At 42.9% G+C, this 18,986-nt stretch overlaps 1 protein-coding gene across 1 annotated transcript in view; it reads right to left on the bottom strand.

Annotated features, from left to right (window-relative positions):
* csmd2 (CUB and Sushi multiple domains 2) overlaps window positions 1–18,986 on the bottom strand; it is a 280,443-nt gene that overhangs the window by 173,671 nt on the left and 87,786 nt on the right. The window contains 2 exon segments of the mRNA XM_034094476.1: window positions 2,651–2,858; window positions 10,501–10,695. Coding sequence (XP_033950367.1) covers window positions 2,651–2,858; window positions 10,501–10,695 — 403 coding nt within the window.

Here is an 18,986-nt window from a genome sequence, read left to right as displayed (position 1 = left end):
ATGTGTCATTGTCTTCCTCTCAAAAACACACACACACACACACACACACACACACACACACACACACACACACACACACACACACACACACACACACACACACACACACACACACACACACACACACACACACACACACACACACACACACACACACACACACACACACACACACACACACACACACACACACACACACACACACACACACACACACACACACACACACACACACACACACACGACCTGTTTTCGTTGTGGATCGATCAGAGAGGCATGGATTTTGATCCTGATTCCTGGCCTCTCTTCTTCTATTGGACCACTCAACCTGTCCGTCAGGTATCAATCAATACTGCTCCTAGAACTCCTAGAAAGTTGCTATACTTATATAGTGAATACATTAGCTGATGGGATTGCAACACACAGTCTATAGCTGTGAAACCACTCAAACACGCTCCATGTTATTCATGACATTTGGTCACACCACACAGATACATATGTTTGTAGCTTCTAACTTCAGATAAGATTGAAAGCAATCCATTACAGTTTTTAGACTAAAAGTTATTTCTCTATTCTGACATAAGGAAGCTGAAATAAAGAAACAGCACTGAAACCATAACTTATCACTTTAAAAAAGAGTGTGATAATATCACCAATCAGCCAATTATTTGGTTGGAATGAGAGAAAGCGTACAGCCCTACTGAGCCATTCACTGAGAGGATGTGTGATTTAGGTCAACACCATGATAGCACTCCACCTGACCTCTGTAATTGGCCACCAGCTGTGAAATTGGTAGCCCTCCACCCATATTTCTAGTTCCTCACTTCCACGACCATCCTCTCCTCCAAAGGTCGAGCCCTCCCCTCCTCTTCTCTCCTCTGGCGTCTGCTGATCTTACTGTTTGACCCTGTCACCCCCTTAGTTAAATACCCAAACACCAAGACACAGCCTATTGTGCTGGAAATAGGCTAGTCATTTTTTATGTTGTAGAAGAAAAGCGCTCTTGACATGTCAACAATTTGAGTGTGAAATCAAAACCAGCATGACTAGGACAAATATGAAACAATGGAGGCAAGCCAGCATGTCTGCATTGTGTCCTCTGTCCCCTGTGCTGCCCTTTTCGTGCAATGTGCATAACCAACTGTGACTTGCACTGTGCATCGCTTGCCAATAGCCTGTCTCTTTCTTTTCTGGTCACTTTCTTCCCGCTGTTTTCCCTTGCTCTTTAAGACAGTGTAGCCATGCCGCGGGTGCACCTCAATAGGCGCCCATGGCAACAATGTCCTCAAAGATGACAGACTCAGCAGAGGTTTGGGCACCCCACAAGACAAGATAGATCAAAGCAAAGTCTGGGACAAGAAGCTGATGACATTGTAAAACAAATTGCAAAAGAAGCATAGTTGGGCTGCCGTCTGTGGGATTCTGGGAAGCGATCAACTCTCAGTAGGCCAAGCAGAGATTCAAAGAGACTTTAATATCAGGCTACAAGGCACAATTCTCAGCTTTAAGCGCGCTCAGAGTCAATCAAGTTCTTCTGGGGAAGTGTTTTTAGTTAACTACTGAGTGAATGAGTGAAACTGACACCAGTTTCCAGGGGACATCTCACTCTAAGATGACTTCTCATATCTTCTCTCTGAACCTTTTCCCTCTATCAACAGTCCTCTATCGCTCCGTCTCTCTCCGTGTTTCAAGTGTTTAATATCTCAGCCGATGCTACCCCATGTCCCTTCCTGCCAACAGCTTGTGGCTCTAACTTCAAAGTCTCCTCTGCCTTTTATTATTTATCTTAACTTCCTGTCACATGGCCCTGAAACTAAACCTGCATTTTTTGAACTAATTGAAGACAAACAGTGGGTTTCTGCTTGTGAATAACAGGTGCATCCATCCACAAGGTATTCAAACTTGATGTATATATGTAATGTGTTTGACAGAAAGTCGCAGAAAGAGTGTGAGTACATATTACAGTGCCAGCATAAATGCATCGAAGTCTGGCTAAAACGTGAGAATATGTACGTTCATTTGTTCCCATATGGGCTCGACTGTGTGTGTGGGTGAAACAACACTATACGGCTGGCGGTGGTAATCGAGCTCACTAATTACTTCCTGAGCTGAGAGAGTTGTCAGAGAGAGGAGGAGCTGCCACAGATGGTGAGAGACCCACACTGACACCAGGATATCCTACCTCTTCATCATTAGAGCTGAGCATGTGTGTTTGTGTGAGACTAAGTAATTGAGGATGTAAGACCAACAAGATTGAGTGTTCAAATTACACTTTAAAACCTCAGACCACACCCGGGCCGGTAAGAAGCTTTGAACAAGATATCAAATAAACATTTTATCCTTCTATTTAATATTTCCAATTCAAATAAACTACCAGTAGCAATTTATATTAGGTTAGCCTGATGTTTCAATTGATTCCTGCTCCTCTGGTATTCCCCAGACAGCTACTTATCCAGGTACAGTCATGCTCAGCCAATCTGCATTCAACTGAACGTACACAACACCCATCCACTTCCAACCATTCTTCAACCAGCTCATTTGGACATATGCAAGTGCCTGAGTGCAGGAGGCGCATCAGCATACTTCCATTCCCTTTCTGTCCCTAGATGAGCTTTCCTTCCAGACAAATAGCAACAGGCCAACTACTCACCATTGTGAAGAGCCGTCAGTGCCGCTGACCTCCAGCAAGTCATAGTCGTCCTCCAGCTGGAAGTCGGAGAAAACCAGGGCAATGGTGTCTCCTGGCTCGGCCAGCACCGTCCAGGTGCAGTCAGCGTTGTTGTTGTACTCGGACGGGTAATTGGGAGTGGTGATCACCCCGCTCTGGCCCCGCAGTGTCCCGCCACACCCATCATCCGCTGCAGAGAGCAGAGGAGAAGGACAGTGATGTGAAGCTTAGTAAAACAGGGAAACTCCAAAGAAAACAACAAAGATAATCCCCAAATGATTGTACAGAGATTATTGAAGATGCGTCTACACGTGGAAAAAGTAGGGAAGGTAATTAAAGGCTAACGAACACAAACTGACGCTTAAATGCAGCAGAAGGTATAATTTACATTTGTAGTAGTGAGCTTATTGAATATTAGCAACATAAAGGTCAATGTCAACAATAACATGATATAACTCTCCAGCATACATGGACTATATCGACCAATAAAGTCATTAACTAAACGTGTGAAAGTAGAAAAGAAAGACCTAATTAGACCGATACGGATTTCTTAACTTTTAAAACATATCAAGATGGCAGATTTGAAGTTTTGCCAGGATAATTGTGTTAGATATTAGCATATTAAGCTATAAAACATGTATCATTTACTTATCTTGGCTGCAAATTAACTTTTTGCCACTAGCCAAAGTGCATATTTAAAATGTCAGGAGCACAAAAATAGGTATTGCTCCTTTGTCTGCAATTTTCGCCAAAGAACGGAGACACCAGTCTTAGGATTTGAAAATGCCCTACAGATGTTTTAGTGTAGGGTGTGATGCAACCAAACGCAACATAGAGAGGAAAGTGATTACATTCTCATTAAATCACATTTGTGTTAATTAAAAGCAACTCTTCCCTCTTTAAGTCTGCTTTAAGTGGATCATTTAGATAAACTGTAAACAGTGGCGGTGCCAGGGTATGGCTGGGGTAGGCTACAGCCATACCAAGAAATGGCTTAGCCCCACCTTAGCCCCACCATGAAAAATGATGTTAAAGTAAGCGAATTCAATTAAATAATAAGCAAAATGCAAAATGTTGAGAACACGGCTTGCGAAAATATACGGGTCGTGTCCACAACACTCAAACTGATCCTGCTGTAACAACAAGTGCACGTTACCGATGCAATATGGTTGAGACCATTCGGGCTTATGCTAGAAGAGGGGTGCAAGGAATAGTCCAAGTAGTGGGGGAGTTTCATACACTAAAGGTGTGGAAATTCTTTGGTGTTATAATATCAGCGCGGCCGCGGTCAGATCAAAATGCCTCCGAATGCAATTTGAATAGACCTACAGCAAATCAGAGCAACGAAACGTTGGGTCTGCGTCAAGCATTACTGATTGAGATCAATCGGAACCGCCAGAGCCTCTGGGAGCCGCCATTCAGTATCCCCATTGGATCTTCAACGTGTACTATCATACGTCATGTTCACAGTGATCCCTTTGTATTTACTACAAGACAAATGTGCCGTTTTATTTCATACAGTCCTATTTTGATTGAGTAGCGTGTACGCAATTACATTGCAAATACAGACTTGAGCCCCACCACTGTATGGGTTAGCCCTACCATAGATTACATTACATTGTATTTAGCTGACGCTTTTATCCAAAGCGACTTACAATAAGTGCGTTCGACCAACAAGACACAACCTTGAAGAAAACAGAATCATATAAGTACATCAGGTTTCATAGAGCCAAACATTTCAAGTGCTACTCAACTGGCTGTAGATAAGCCAGTCCTTTATTAGTATATAAGTGCTCTGTTAGCAGTTCTTTGTTAGTCATTCTATCGCTCGAGGTGGAGTCGAAAGAGATGAGTTTTCAGTCTGTGCCGGAAGATGTGTAAGCTTTCTGCTGTCCTGGTGTCAATGGGGAGCTCATTCCACCATTTAGGAGCCAGGATAGCAAACCCACGTGTTTTTGCTGATGGGAACTTGGGTCCCCCTCGCAGTGCGGGTGCAGCAAGTCGTTTGGCTGATGCAGAGCGGAGTGAACGCGCTGGGGTGTACGGTTTAACCATGTCCTGGATGTAGGAAGGGCCAGATCCATTCGCAGCATGGTACGCAAGTACCATTGTCTTGAAGTGGATTCTAGAAGTTACCGGAAGCCAGCGAAGGGAGCGGAGGAGCGGCGTGGTGTGGAAAAAAAAAAGATTACCCAACAAAAAGACTCTGACTGTAAAGCATGCATTTATGCTGCCAGAATACATCCCCTGCCCAGCTTCTGATATGTTCATCACAGCTTTGGACAATACAGGTCATCCGAAACTGCATTTGTTGAATTTGTGGAATACATATTTATAAATATCTTGTGTATACATCACTACAATATGTACTGGTGAACAGAGGGGACTCATTAAGTGAAGTTTTTAATGACACGTCCACACTAGAGATGTTAAGATTCACCGATTCGCATCGGTGCACCGTCACAAACGTTCAAGATGCGAGTGCACCGGTTGAAAGAGTGCACATCGGCTACAGTTTGGGTTGAACCGGGTTGAACTCACGATGCATCGATTGCGTAGCGTCTTTGCATCGGTAAAAAACCGATTCATTCATATAAAATCCCCTCATCTTGTCAACGCTCAGCAGAGACGATCTTTGATATTTGCTTCGCCACTACGGAGGCCGAGAGTCTCAGTTATCAACACACGGAAGTTGAGGAGAAAGAGAAACACAGCACACCGAAAAATACCTACAAATCAAACGTTTGGCAACACTTTGGATTGTTCAAGAAAGACGGTGTAATAATCCTTTATGCTATATAGTTGACCGCAGGTCATGGAGAGTAATAAGGTATCCGTAGTCCTTTGTATGAGGTATCTTTATTACTTAACAGGTCTACAGCCATGATACATAGATCCGTCCTAGATGCAGGCTTGCATACACACAGTATCACTCCGCAGCCGCACCCCATCAGTAACGTCCTGATGGTATATGTGCGCGGCACTATATACTACAGACGGTCAACTTGAAAAATCGCTCGCAAATTGTTAACGATGCCGAGCCACTTTAAAGTACACACGTACTACGAGGAACTTAGCGACGCACATAAAGAGGCGACATGGGGTCTGCGGCTGAAAAGAGAAACCTGAAAGTTAGACATATGAGTTAAATCACTCAGTGAGGTGTTCTGTCAGAGAGAGTGGTGTTTAGTTTACAGCAGCATGTGACGGCCAATAATAATTTAAATGTCTTCCTCACTGTAAGCAGTTATGAAAGAGCTGTTTGTGAAAGGTTATTTGTATTCTTTATTGTTCATATAGAACCCACTGCTTTCTGCTCACTGGTGAGTTAGCCTATGAATGAGTGTTAAGCACATCAGGCTGGCAGCTGTATGGGCATTGCTCTATGGTAGCTGTTATTTGCACATTGTTAATCATGAGCAATGCATCCTTACATTGTTTAACTGTGAGGTGTTATACAATTGTACTGTACTCTGGAGAGCTTTTAAAGGTAAAAAAATAAACGGCGTGATGGGATGTGCACTACTAGTAGAGAGAACCAAATATGTAAAGCACTTTTTTGTTAATGTATGATTTGCTGCATATAAGGAATAAAACAAAAATCCTCTGTCTTACCAAATTGAAGTATCATTATTTTTGCATCTTGTTGAATCGCATCGTATCGCACCGAATCGCATAATGTTGAATCAAATCGTATCGAACTGTATCGCAACAGGGGTGAATCGTATCGTATCGTATCGCATCGCCTGGTGTTTCAAATGTATCGTTAATGTATCGTATCGTGGCAACGTATCGAGATGCGCATCGCATCGGCCTCAGTGATGGAGATGCACATCCCTAGTCTACACTAATACTGTTGCTGGAATGATTTGTGTCTGGGGGTATATGTGTTTGTGTGAGGGGGAGCTCTGAGGCGCCGGGCCCTGTCTATCATCCATCCCACCTGTCACCACGGCAACCCCCCTAAGGGAGGGCAAGCGAGTGTACGGGCGAGCGGAAACTTGTGAGGTGTGAACTTGAAGAGGGAGGGAAACCACGACAGAAGGGAGAGAAGAAGGGAATTAAGAGGATGACAGGTGACAAGCAAGGATGGGGGAGAGAAAAGTGCAGAGGGAGGGTGGACACTGAGGAGCGAGATAGAGAGAGAGAGGTGGCGAGAGAGGTGACAGGTGATTGTTGCAGTGGGAGTGACAGGAGGTAGAAGGAAGACAGAGGAAAGTATGAGGGAGTGCATTGATATTCCACACAAGACGGTTTCTTCACACTTGAAGGGAAGTCTCTGCCTGCTACTCTCCCTTTCACCGTGGCTCTCCATATTGTGGCTGACAGTGGCCGATGCAAGTGCTGACCAAAAATGGAAAACTAAATGGCTATACCATGGGCAGTATGAAACCAAAAACCTATGAAAACTTTTACTGAAACTTTGAATGTTTCCCTTCCCTCGAGGTGAGGATGCTTCCCTGAACAGAACCTATTTACAGGCTTTCACGTAGGATGTCACGGTTTTACAGTAGGTGTAAGGAGCCGCTTTGAGTGCTATGGTAAGTAAGATATGTGCAAATTCATGCAAGCTATAAAAACAGTTATGCCATCAGAAATACATGTTTACATACACTAAACATGCTCCCAGCTAACACTTAGCTTGGATTTGAAATGGGCCAACTTAATTTGAAACACATTTCAAAACAGAGTGCTTTTGTAATCGTCTGAATAAAGCATAAGTGGCAGAAGACGAATGGATATGTGCATGTGATGCTGTATCTATAAAAAGGATGACATTTAGCAGTTACAGTAGTAAGCCTTTTTCTGGAAAGATATGCTTAAGGGTTAGGAGAGTGTTAGAAACGGAATAAAAGAGTGAGGTTAAATCACTTCTAAGTATACTCATGACAAGTGATGTCGTTTTTAAAGATTATAGCTAAGGGAAGAAATTGATGAGCATAAGACAGGATATGTAAAACATTATCTGTGCCATCAATGGCTGGTTATCTTCTATGACCTGACAGCGCTGGCACGTTTTCCGTCTCTTCAGTCCAGAACAGTGACTGTGCCAGAATGTTCTTCTCCGCTCCCAAAGTAAAGTGTCAGTTCTGCTTCTACACATATAGCCATTGGCTGGCTCTAAAATCAGAGTGACATTAACGATACACTAATGCCTTATGAAGGAGGACTCAAGTGTACAAGTCGACTTGTATATGGCATTATGAGACCTCAGTTGCCCGTTTCTTAATCTTGTTTATATTTGCTGAAACAGTGGCATAATCAAATCCTTTAGGGCTTAAGCTTTTTTATATTTTCTTTGTCGGGATCAGTCTTGTTGGGGCATTTAAAAGGAGCATGAAGAAGCTTAGTTTGGATATAAACAACAAATTGTTAGTGACGTTAGAGAGAAAAAGAAAGGGGGAAGGAATATGGCACAATTCTTAACAGTTTCTAGAATATAAGATCATCATAACTTTGCATATAAATGTGGAGTAGAGGCGTGTGCATGTGATTTGGTGGGTGGGGAATGTGCTGGCACGTGGGTACCAGCCATGTGTGATCCTATGTGGGCTTCCTGACTCCCAGCCTGGGTGCAGATGGCCCAGTGTCTCAGCATCATGCTCAGCCAGCACACTGACACAAAGCATCGGCCACATGGGCAGAGCAAAGGGACATACATGCCAACATGTTCCCTATGCATGCATTTTAATTATGGGAGAATTTACTTTTAGTTTAGCAAAATCCTGCAAAATGATGTCAAATAATATCACGTTTGCCTACAGTGAAACATTATCAAGAATTGTGTGATGATAGGTCAGCCAACACACACTGGCAGGTGTCGCTGCCACAGGGGGGCTTGCTAACTGTGAGGAAAGGGCAACTGGCTCAAGCACCTGACTGGGAGCTAACACATGAGGTCCTGTCATGGTAAATAAGATATCAGAATAACTACAGAAAACCTCCTGAGGTTATGTGGAGACGTGTTTAAATCATAGATGGTATATTATGTAAGGTTTACAGTACATGTGAGCAGGGTGGGAATTTCACGACGGCCATGGCCGTCGTTGCCCCGCACTTTGGCCGTGATGCCCTGTTAAAAAAAACGCAATTCACGGCCAAAGTGGCCTTTGTGCCCCTGTCAAAAGTTAAAATAAAATTCAGTGGTATTGGTATTTTGACTAGCAATATAGTTAAATTGTTTCGTTTATCAACGCTACAACATAGCGTTTCGTGAGTCGGTTGTCGTTGTTGGGGGGAAAAGCAAACAGCTGTTTGCTGCGGAGCACATCGCGAGCAGGCTCCCGTGAGCGGGAGGGCGCTCCTTCTTCACTACAGACTATTGCGCCACCTAACCATTCGCCAACATGTTTTTAATACGAGCGGTAACCGGCCAAGCGCCGTGCAAAAAAAAATCTTCAAATAAAAGAAAGTCACCGGAGGAGTTAAAGGAGTGACAGGGAGTTGGCCGCAGTGCCGCGTCCTAAAACCCTTTTATAATCTATCGATTCGATTTATGATTCGAAAATTATAAAAGTAGGGTAGACATGTGGAGATTATCCGGCTGAACAAAACCTGCATTTATCAAACAGGTTTGTTTTCCACAGACCTTATTTCCAGCTATTTTCCAAAACCCTGTGGAGAAATTCCATTGCTTTTTGTGGAGGGAACCAGCAGCTTACTTCCTGGTTTTATGACGCGTCACTGCACCTCTCAATATGATGCCAGTATAAACAAGGTCTTCTGTCGGCTCTGTACATCAATGCCGACCTATGCTGACAAGTAAGTGAAGAGTAGACAATATAAAAGGTATTGGCGAAATGTCCCACCAGTTTAGGACAATGAAGGTTCTAATCAAATCAATTACATATGCCAGTACATGTCTAACTCCTAATGACAGGAAGGCAGACAGTGCATTATACAAATAATAATAGCAGACATTTTTTAACAATGACCACAATATCATTATTTTAATAAACCAAATATGAACAATTGAGGAAAATGAGGAAGAACTGATGATTAAAATGTTGTAGTACAAGTAGTAATGTAGTTGCATAAATTATTGCAACAAATGTGTTAATTTTCTTCATTATTAGTCGATTTTTTTTTGGTGGACGAATGCTCCGGGCCAGTGGTTACAATGGTGGGGCCAGTGACAATACAATTGTACCCTTACTGTCTACCCCTGACTGACTTATGTGGTTTATGGCTGAACTTAACGTATACGTTTAAGAAACACTATTGCTATTCAGCCGTTTGTAAAACGACTGGTGTTGACGTTAGTGCTACACTTTTCAGTCATGTTGATTGACCAGCGTAATTTACCAAACAGCCTTTGTGCCCTGTCATGTGGCCTTTGTGCCCTTAAAAAAAATGTGAACGGGAAGGCCAAATGGCCTTGCCCCTAAAATGACGAAATTCCAAGCCTGCATGTGAGTGTGTGTGGACTGGAGGATGGGTGTATTGATTCGTAAATGAAGGACAATAAAAGGTTGAATACTCTATTAGAGAGATACAAATCATATTTTAGTTGTCACATATCTAATTAATGTAATTTGGTATTCACCAAGATTTGTATTTTTTTTAATTCTGATGTAATCCTGAAATAACATCCCCATGATTTGGCCAAAAATTATCTTTGATGTTAGTCAATATAAAACAAGTAATTTTTAGCAAATATTTATCAAACTAAATGTGATCATATGTGGTATATCTCTGATTATTCTTTCAGCCCTCAGAGGCATACCATTTTCTGCAAAGCTAATTATAACGTTGCTTTGTAGACAAAGTCCTCAGATTTATCCCAAAGACCTGTTCTGGCAGACACTTTATCCCTGGTCCCTCCTTCATACCTCTGCAGTAGGGAAGGGGAAAATCCCAGGCAGCAGTGCCCGCTGAAGTGGCGAGGCAGGACAGGGTTGTGTGACCCTCGAGCACGTATCCCGGGCTGCAGCTGTAGCGGATTTTGTCCCCAATGTTGAACGTGGACCCCTGCTGGTGGCCATTGAGTAGCTGTCCAGGATTACCACAAGTGTAGCTGGGCAGAGCTGGAGAGAGAGGGGAGAGAATAAAGAGTTAATGAGGCAGCCTGGGGCACTTTGTCGTGTTAGTACTACTGACAAGAGGCAGAACATCAGTGAAAAGAACAGGAACAGTCTGGCCAATCACACACACACACACACACACACACACACACACACACACACACACACACACACACACACACACACACACACACACACACACACACACACACACACACACACACACACACACACACACACACACACACACACACACACACACACACACACACACACACACACACACACACACACACACACACACACACACACACACACACACACACACACACACACACACACACACACACACACACACACACACACACACACACACACACACACACACACACACACACACACACACACACACACACACACACACACACACACACACACACACACACACACACACACACACACACACACACACACACACACACACACACACACACACACACACACAGCTGACCCAGCAATGAATGACTTCCAAAAAGTGTTAATACAGCACGACCAACCAGATGATGTACCATTGTATGTAACATAATTAACATTTTATATCCTCTCGTCGATTTACATTTCAATTTATTTTTAAAGTGCTTTTGATGTCATCTTGACCATCATGGCTAGTCCAATCATGTCCTTGCATGCAAATAAGTGAGCCCTGTATTGACAGAACCTAGTCTAATTGTGTGTTATTATGCAAATCGAGTTCAAAGGAAGTTCAGCCAATCTCTTGCTCCTGATCCCCTTGATCAGTGGTGCAGTAAAAGACAAGACATTATTGTAGCTTATTTTCTCATTGATTACATAGTGTTTGATAACAGCTACTCGTTGGCTATACAATTATATATAGTGAGAGGGTAGATAGTTTTGTTATTTCTGCATTTCATATGATTAATATGTCTGAATTTAACTGCCATGACCAAACATGCATTCCACACACGTGCACTCTGCCATCCAGCCTGCAGCCCCAGTCACACAAGGAGGGAGCTGGCCAGAGCATGTGATGGACTTTGGATGAAACTCAGTGTCTCCACAGGGGGTCTGTGCTGAACGCCGTAGAGGACCCAATTTCTCCTATCCTGCAACACAGCTTACTGGCACCTTAACCGCACACTCAATGTACAATTCCTTTTTCTATAAAATGTATCCAGCCTTAAGAAAATATATTGACAATAAATCCAGCCCCATATTTGGTTTGGAAAATGTTCTTCATTTGTTTTAAGATATGTCTAAACAAGGATAAGCATGATTACATGACATGTCTTCTTTGCAACAGTGTTTTTTTTATATGCATCACACACCCTACCAAAGGCTTTAAAAAAACATTTTGATGTTTGCTTTTATTCTTTCCCTTTTCTAACACAGTAAGCTGAAACATCCTTACAGCAAGGTCTAACAAGGACGGATCAATCATTGTTATCCAACAGTGCATTCCACAGGGCTTGAGCGGTAGAATTAACTGGCTGCTAAATAAATACACTGCAAAATGTTTGTGTCCAGTCCACCATCAACAAATATGACCTCTAAGAGCATTATTTTGGATGAGTCTGTGTGCATGTTCCCCTCACAAAGGTTACCTTAACTGTGAAGCTGCAGTGTAAGCCATGCAATGACGCTATCTCAAAGCTTGGATACGAATTTGAGCCATTTTGTTATTTTTGGCAGTCTATATTTATGGACTGTGTGTTGAGGGGTTTGCAGTTGACAGATGTCCAAAAAAAGAGAAGGAAATGTACTGTCTCGCCATTCAGTGAGAGTCCCCGTATTTGGAAATGCATTAGTGACTGACAGAAAACAAATTCATACAAACATCAAAAGGTCAGAAAAAGTGTTTAACATATGATATTTATAGACAGTAAGTTATTAAAACATTAGAAGTTAATAACAAGTATTTAAATGCGTATTTGTGTGTAGGGGGATTTGGAGGTAATGGACTTTCTCTGCATGTGGATCTGTCTATAATGAAATATGTGCTTTGCATTTCACAATTTCTTCCTTTAAATATATTTCTAATTAAACATGACTCATAAAGTTCCCAATTAGCTAAGCCACTCTGATGCTACAGTTGCTCATTTTGAAAGGATTTCCCACCTAAAAATATACGAGCACAGAGTAGTTCCAATCAAGAAAGTCAGTATCAACATTGTTGTTCAACAGAAAAACATCAGCCAACTGTGGACCACAGATGGAAATGAGCTATTAGCTATAATCTGGCATATTGCATCTCTTCTCTTTGCTGAGATTAATGTTTTTGTATGCATGGTCCTTCTATAAATAAAGAAAAAAAGAAAAGAAAAAACTCTATTATTGTCACAATTCGAAATTCCCTACTTTTCAAAAGAAGCACTTATATAAAAAGTGAAATGTGCAGTGACTCACAGAGGACTACAGCTGCGTGCTGCACTTCTAGTTCCATCCCAATCAGTAATTTCACAGCAGGTGTTTTCCATCATCTGTTTAAGGTGGAACACCTGCTCAGACATCAAAGATTCTAGATTGAATGACTCGGTGCTGATTTATCTTTGAAAATACCTTATTAGTACTCGGGTACTCTCCCTCTTGCTATACTCTGATGACAGAGTGACTTGTCACTTTCAGGCTCCACTGTGCCATAGCCTTTATTTTGACCAGCCAAGGCCACCTTCCCCCTCCATCACTACCAGATAAGCATATGCTGTAAACAAGGACTCTGCCTGATTAGCATATTAGCCGCTGGAACTCAGGCTTCAGTGCAGCAGCATGGCCACAGGGGGCCCTGGTGGCCTGCAGGTAACGGCTTCACCCCTGTGGTTGTCACCATGTACAACTAGGCTGGATTACTGTAGCTGCTATGTCACAAAACTTTGAGTCTGAGAAACATTAAATGAGAGGGGGGGTCGGCTCAGATAGGTTTGGAGTGTAAGAAATAGTACAGAACAGAAATAGTTAATGTTTCAAGAGCAGACATTTTGACTTGTGCCAGTGCCAGGGCAATAATATTGTGAAGTTAAGTCGAAAAAGTTAAATTACTGGTGCAACTAGAGCACTGAATTGGCTAATACCTATTAACCCGCCTGAGAATCCACACTCTCTTCATTCCAACATTGACAGTATTTGATATGATGTATCAAGGCCATGACATTCATAGTGCACAAAACACCTGAATTTAAACTTTCATTGTTCCGACACTTATTTCCCTCGTAAAGTGACTTGATAATGGTTAACATTTTGTAGCAGGTAAGGTTTCTCTCTATAATAATTCAGTATAACCTGCTGAGAGCTGAGTTTCTATATTTCCAAAACAAGGCAGAGGTGTATAATTAAAAAACAGCCTTTTTGTGCATTGTGTGCTTCAAACGTACATTTTATCCCACTATTTTCAAATTGCTTCCTGTAGGCTATATCTTAAACAAAAACAAAAGTATAAAAAGGGAGATGGAAAGGAAGATAAAAAAACATCACTAAAACACACACCAAGGAGAAACAATAAGAAAATATATTTGCCTGCGACTTCACATTACTCTCCATTAACTTCCTCCCCTGCACACACTTTCATGCATCAGCATTATCTCAAGCATTGTTCTAAAGATCAAAAGCCTTTCTGTTTTATAACCAAGAGATGGGTTTCTTCCAGGGGGTCCGGCCTGTGTCATCACGTGGACTATTATGCGGCTTTCACACCAGCGCTTTTCCCTTTCTAGCTCCGAGCGGGAGCTTTTCTGATTCAGCTCCGGTTTCCCTTTTCAGCTCCCGCTCTGTTCACACCGCCCACTGGCGCCCCAGAGCTGCCCTTGCTGCGTCATGACGTCACCGTTTACATCGCTGATTTGCCCCCCAACGGCAGCCATTACGGCAGCTCACAACAACAACAACGGGGGAACTGCGTCGGGTCGATGATCGTGTTGCTTTTAATCACACGAAGCCAGAATAAATTGAATAACGATTTCTCCAACCTTCCTCCTGCTCCAGAGTGCCGTGGTTCATTGTTTATTAATGTGTTTCTGCAGCATTTACCGACCGCTGCAGTATTGGCTGCTCTTCCACGGGAGTTTATTCTCCCGTTAGCTCCCGGTTAGCTCACACTGCAGCGGCCGCTCTAAAGTATTCACTGTCCGACTCACACAAGCAGCTGATGCATATCCCCAGTTCCCCTTAGCCTAAGTGAATGTGTGTCAGTCTGAATTGACGCTGTTTGGTATCACAACGCTGTTATGAAAGTTTCTCTGGTATAAAACGGGTGATGTTAGCATAGCAACCGAAGCTAAACTGACTACTTGCATCCGATAGCTGCAATAATACAAAACAACACGTCTGCCTCTCTCCACAATGATCGATAACAGTGAACGGATGGTCAAAGTAAGGTACAAATAAACAGAATCACACGAAGCCTGGTTAGTGTTGCCTGACTTTATAAAGTGTGTTTATAGGCACTACTGCTTGTAGGCAGGCATAACAGTCGACCCATGTTCAGGGGAGGTGGGTTTAGTTTCCTGCACGCCTCGACGTAAGAGAGACGTAAGCGACGCCACCTCTTAGCTCCGAAGCTCTTGCCTCTAGACCGACAATTTTTTGGAGCTGGAATTGAACCCGATTCCGGAGCTAAGAGCCGGCGCTGCTGCGGTGTGAACAGGAAAAAACGGCGCTTTTCAGGCTCCAGCTCCGAGCCGGAGCTGAAAAAGCGCTGGTGTGAAAGGGGCATTATATCCCACCCCCCCACACCCAAACCCACGTCAGCAGCCCTTGAGTTTTTGTCATGGCAGGTCCATAAGTCACCTGGATGGGAGACTGTGACATGGATCATCCCTGGGGGCCCGGATGCTTTAAGCACTTCCACTGCTGAAACGGCAAAGGATGCTCCTCGTCCATCAATGCTTCCCTCTCTATGGCACACACTGGCTTACAGTCAAAAGCATATGAACAGGCTCAAGTGGGACAAACCAAGTGTGCACACACACACGCTGAGAGCAAAGAGCCATGCCATCGATCATACCATCCGCCCCTTACATCATCCGCTTACAGTACATTCCTTTATTCCCTCCCATCTCACTTTATACCCTTTTATTCTCATTAACTAAGACAGAAGACAGTGGAGAACGTCCAATCGGAAGACCTTTGACCCGGATAAGACTGATGGTGTCTCTTCCTGGGCGTCTTGAAGTCTGTTCCTTAATTTGCTATCCTCTCCGGGAAAGTGAAAAGTAATATACTCATGCATTCTGTAAAACACATTTGTCACAAACATGTTCTCAAACAGGATGCTGCCAAAGGTTTTAAAATGTATAGCAAATACTCGTTGTAAGGGTGTTTTTCTATAAGAACGTATTTGAATAGTTGCTGTATTTGTAGACACTGAAAAGGTTAAATTATGGGGAAATTATGATTTCTGCTTTATCTACAAGAGCAGATTTATCATAATGTATTGTGTCTCTTAAGTAATACAAATTACAATTCTCTTGTAGAACTTGCCAATTTCAGGAAGTGTATCAGATGCAATATGTTGAGGTTAAGGGAAGGGCAGAGGAGACTTAAAGACAAACAGAGAGAGTGTGTGTGAGAAGCAAAGGAACAATGCAACATAACAGCTGGAGAGACAAGCCAGTCTCAGTAAAGCTGATCTAATGTCAGTGTGTCTGCGCTGTATTAACCAATTGAACAATATGCATTGAATCATTAAAAATGCTACATAACAAGTAAAGTATTTACACATACATATTCCCTGTAATGTACTGCGGAGGTGCTGTATGGAATGCACCGGCAGGCAAAAAGCCACTTTTCCTGATTTATATTTATCCTTACAATGACTGCATTTCCTAACATGACACCTGTCACGGCCCGTCTACACAGCGGCGTGCGTTGAAAGCTTCACCATTCACTTTGAATGGGGTGACGTCACTTTTTGCCGAACTGCATTGTGGGAAGCGACGCGGAGCTTTGCTGGCGTGGCTAGCTGCAAAAGTTGAGCAATGTTCGACTTTTGAAGCCTTGGTAGAAGCGCCAGCCAATCGAATCATATGCCAGTACAAGCTCTAGCCAATCAAACCGCTGCTTGTGTGTCAGGGGCGGGACATTCATGTGATTGGTTGTTGGTCGAGTTTCAGACACGCCCGCCGGCAAGCTTCAACGCACGCCGCTGTGTAGACGGGCCGTCAGTATTTCTCTTCAATGTTCCAACTTGGTTTAAATTAGCAAACAAGGATATATTGATATACTTTATTAATCCCCGTGGGGAAATTGTTTCTCTGCATTTGACCCATCCTAGGTTGCGTTCCAATAGTCCATTTAGCTTAGGAACCTTCCTAACGGAATGAAATGACCCGGAAGTACGTCACTGGCAGCCATGATAAGTGCCGTTCCAATTCTCTAAATGAAAGGAAAGGAGGTTTCAAACTTCCTTTATAACCTCCTTTAGCTTAGGAATCACTGGACCTCCCTTACCGAAAGGAGAGGAGAAAATGCTGCCCCACAATGCATTGCAGCCGCAGCATTTGCCGTCACTCAAGTCGGCCGTTCACGGAAACAACCGATTATGACTGAGAAATGATATCATGAAAGTTACGGTGCTTATTAAGCATTTTTAAAACGTATGTGGTAAGTTGCCAAAGTGCTTTGTTTTGAACGTTCATCAGTATTATAATCAAAAAGAGAAATATGAACGTTAGTTCTTACTGAAATTATCAAATAAAGTCAACATTTCACAGTCTTTACTGAGCTGTGTTGAGTTTGTTCAACTTTTAAAAGATGTTTGAATGGTGATATACACAGTGATAGATGTTAAGGACTAACGTTTATAATAAATACATTTGTATTGATTTTAAGATCTTTAGTTCATACAATCATACGTATTGGGATCATTTGTATTAATGTGGACCGGAAGGAGAGGGTGACGAGCATAAGTTTCACTTTCCTTTTTTATTTCAATTCCAACTTTGGTCATGAAGAATATGTTTCTCTGTTGTCCACGTTCATAAAGCAAAGCAGCAGCATCCGAGCACGGTGCAGAGTCTCTAGATGAGTTTACAGTAGTCCCTCGTTCTTATTATACATCCATGTTGTAGTCCGCTGTAGAAAACTGTAGTTTCCATAGTTCCCCCACAGCAGCAGACGCACATTCATGACGTCCGCTGGCGCATCATAAACACGTCGGATAGTGAAAGTGCATTCGGATTCTCTAAAGTACCGCAGTCTCTTCTCCTAAGTCCTTTTGAATTCTCCTATCCACTATCCCTTAACCCCGTGACGTTTCACTCAGAGGTCAAGGAATAGGAGATAGGGTTAGAATTTAGGAGCTGATTTTTGGATTATCGGAACACAAACCCTAGTGTTAGGAGCAGTGGGCTGCCATTTTGAACGGCGCCCGGGGAGCAGTGTAGGGAACGGTGCCTTGCTCAGGGACACCTCGGTAGCACTTGGTCTTGCTGGGACTTGAACTGGTGACCTTCCAGTTGCTAAGCCAAGTCCCTATCGACTTCGCCACCACCGCCCGAATGGGCTAGTAATAAGGACTGTCTCGGAAGTAAGAAAGACAGAGGGAGAAACAGGAAAAGATCCATATTATGTCAACCGTTGGTAGGGACCCCCCACAATGATAAAAGCAAGGATGTTGGAAGTAACATCACTGTTTTGTAGCACCTGGCTCTAACTGAGTTACCAGAAGTGCAAAGACAGACACCCTAGAGGTGACAATATAGTAATGCATGTTGCTCATTGACGACCTATTCAATGTTGGCCGTGTAGGTATTTGAGTACCCACCTTTGTATTCATGTTTGCAGATCAAACATCACTGTTTTCCACCTTTCCTGATTTCCTCCCTCTTTCCATTCCTTTTCCTTGGCCTCCTTCCTTGCTCACATCTTCCTGCCATGCATTTGGAAGTGACATTGTGAGATCGATCCCAACACACAGGTGCATTAGCTCAATAAGCAGTTTCTGCTTTGTCAAGCAGCAATTCAATCAATGCCTCCTGTTCCCTACACGTGGGCTGAACAGGAGCTGGCAACTACTCCCATCACTTCTGGTTAGAGACACTGAGGAATGCAGGAATCAACTCTCCTTTGCATCCAGGAAATAGATAGCATCCAACGGTTGAGTGTGTGCACATGCAAGTAATCTGCTATATTAGCTAAATAGATCTTAAACGTCTGTCAGTAAGTCCTCTTTCTTTAGTATTTCAATAGGGATTGTCAAGTAATCTGCTATATTAGCTAAATAGATCTTAAACGTCTGTCAGTAAGTCCTATTTCCTTAGTATTTCAATAGGGATTGTTTCATA

The sequence above is a fragment of the Pseudochaenichthys georgianus genome, chromosome 11, assembly GCF_902827115.2.
Source record: "Pseudochaenichthys georgianus chromosome 11, fPseGeo1.2, whole genome shotgun sequence".
Lineage (NCBI taxonomy): Eukaryota > Metazoa > Chordata > Actinopteri > Perciformes > Channichthyidae > Pseudochaenichthys > Pseudochaenichthys georgianus.
This window is presented reverse-complemented; position numbering and strand designations above follow the sequence as displayed.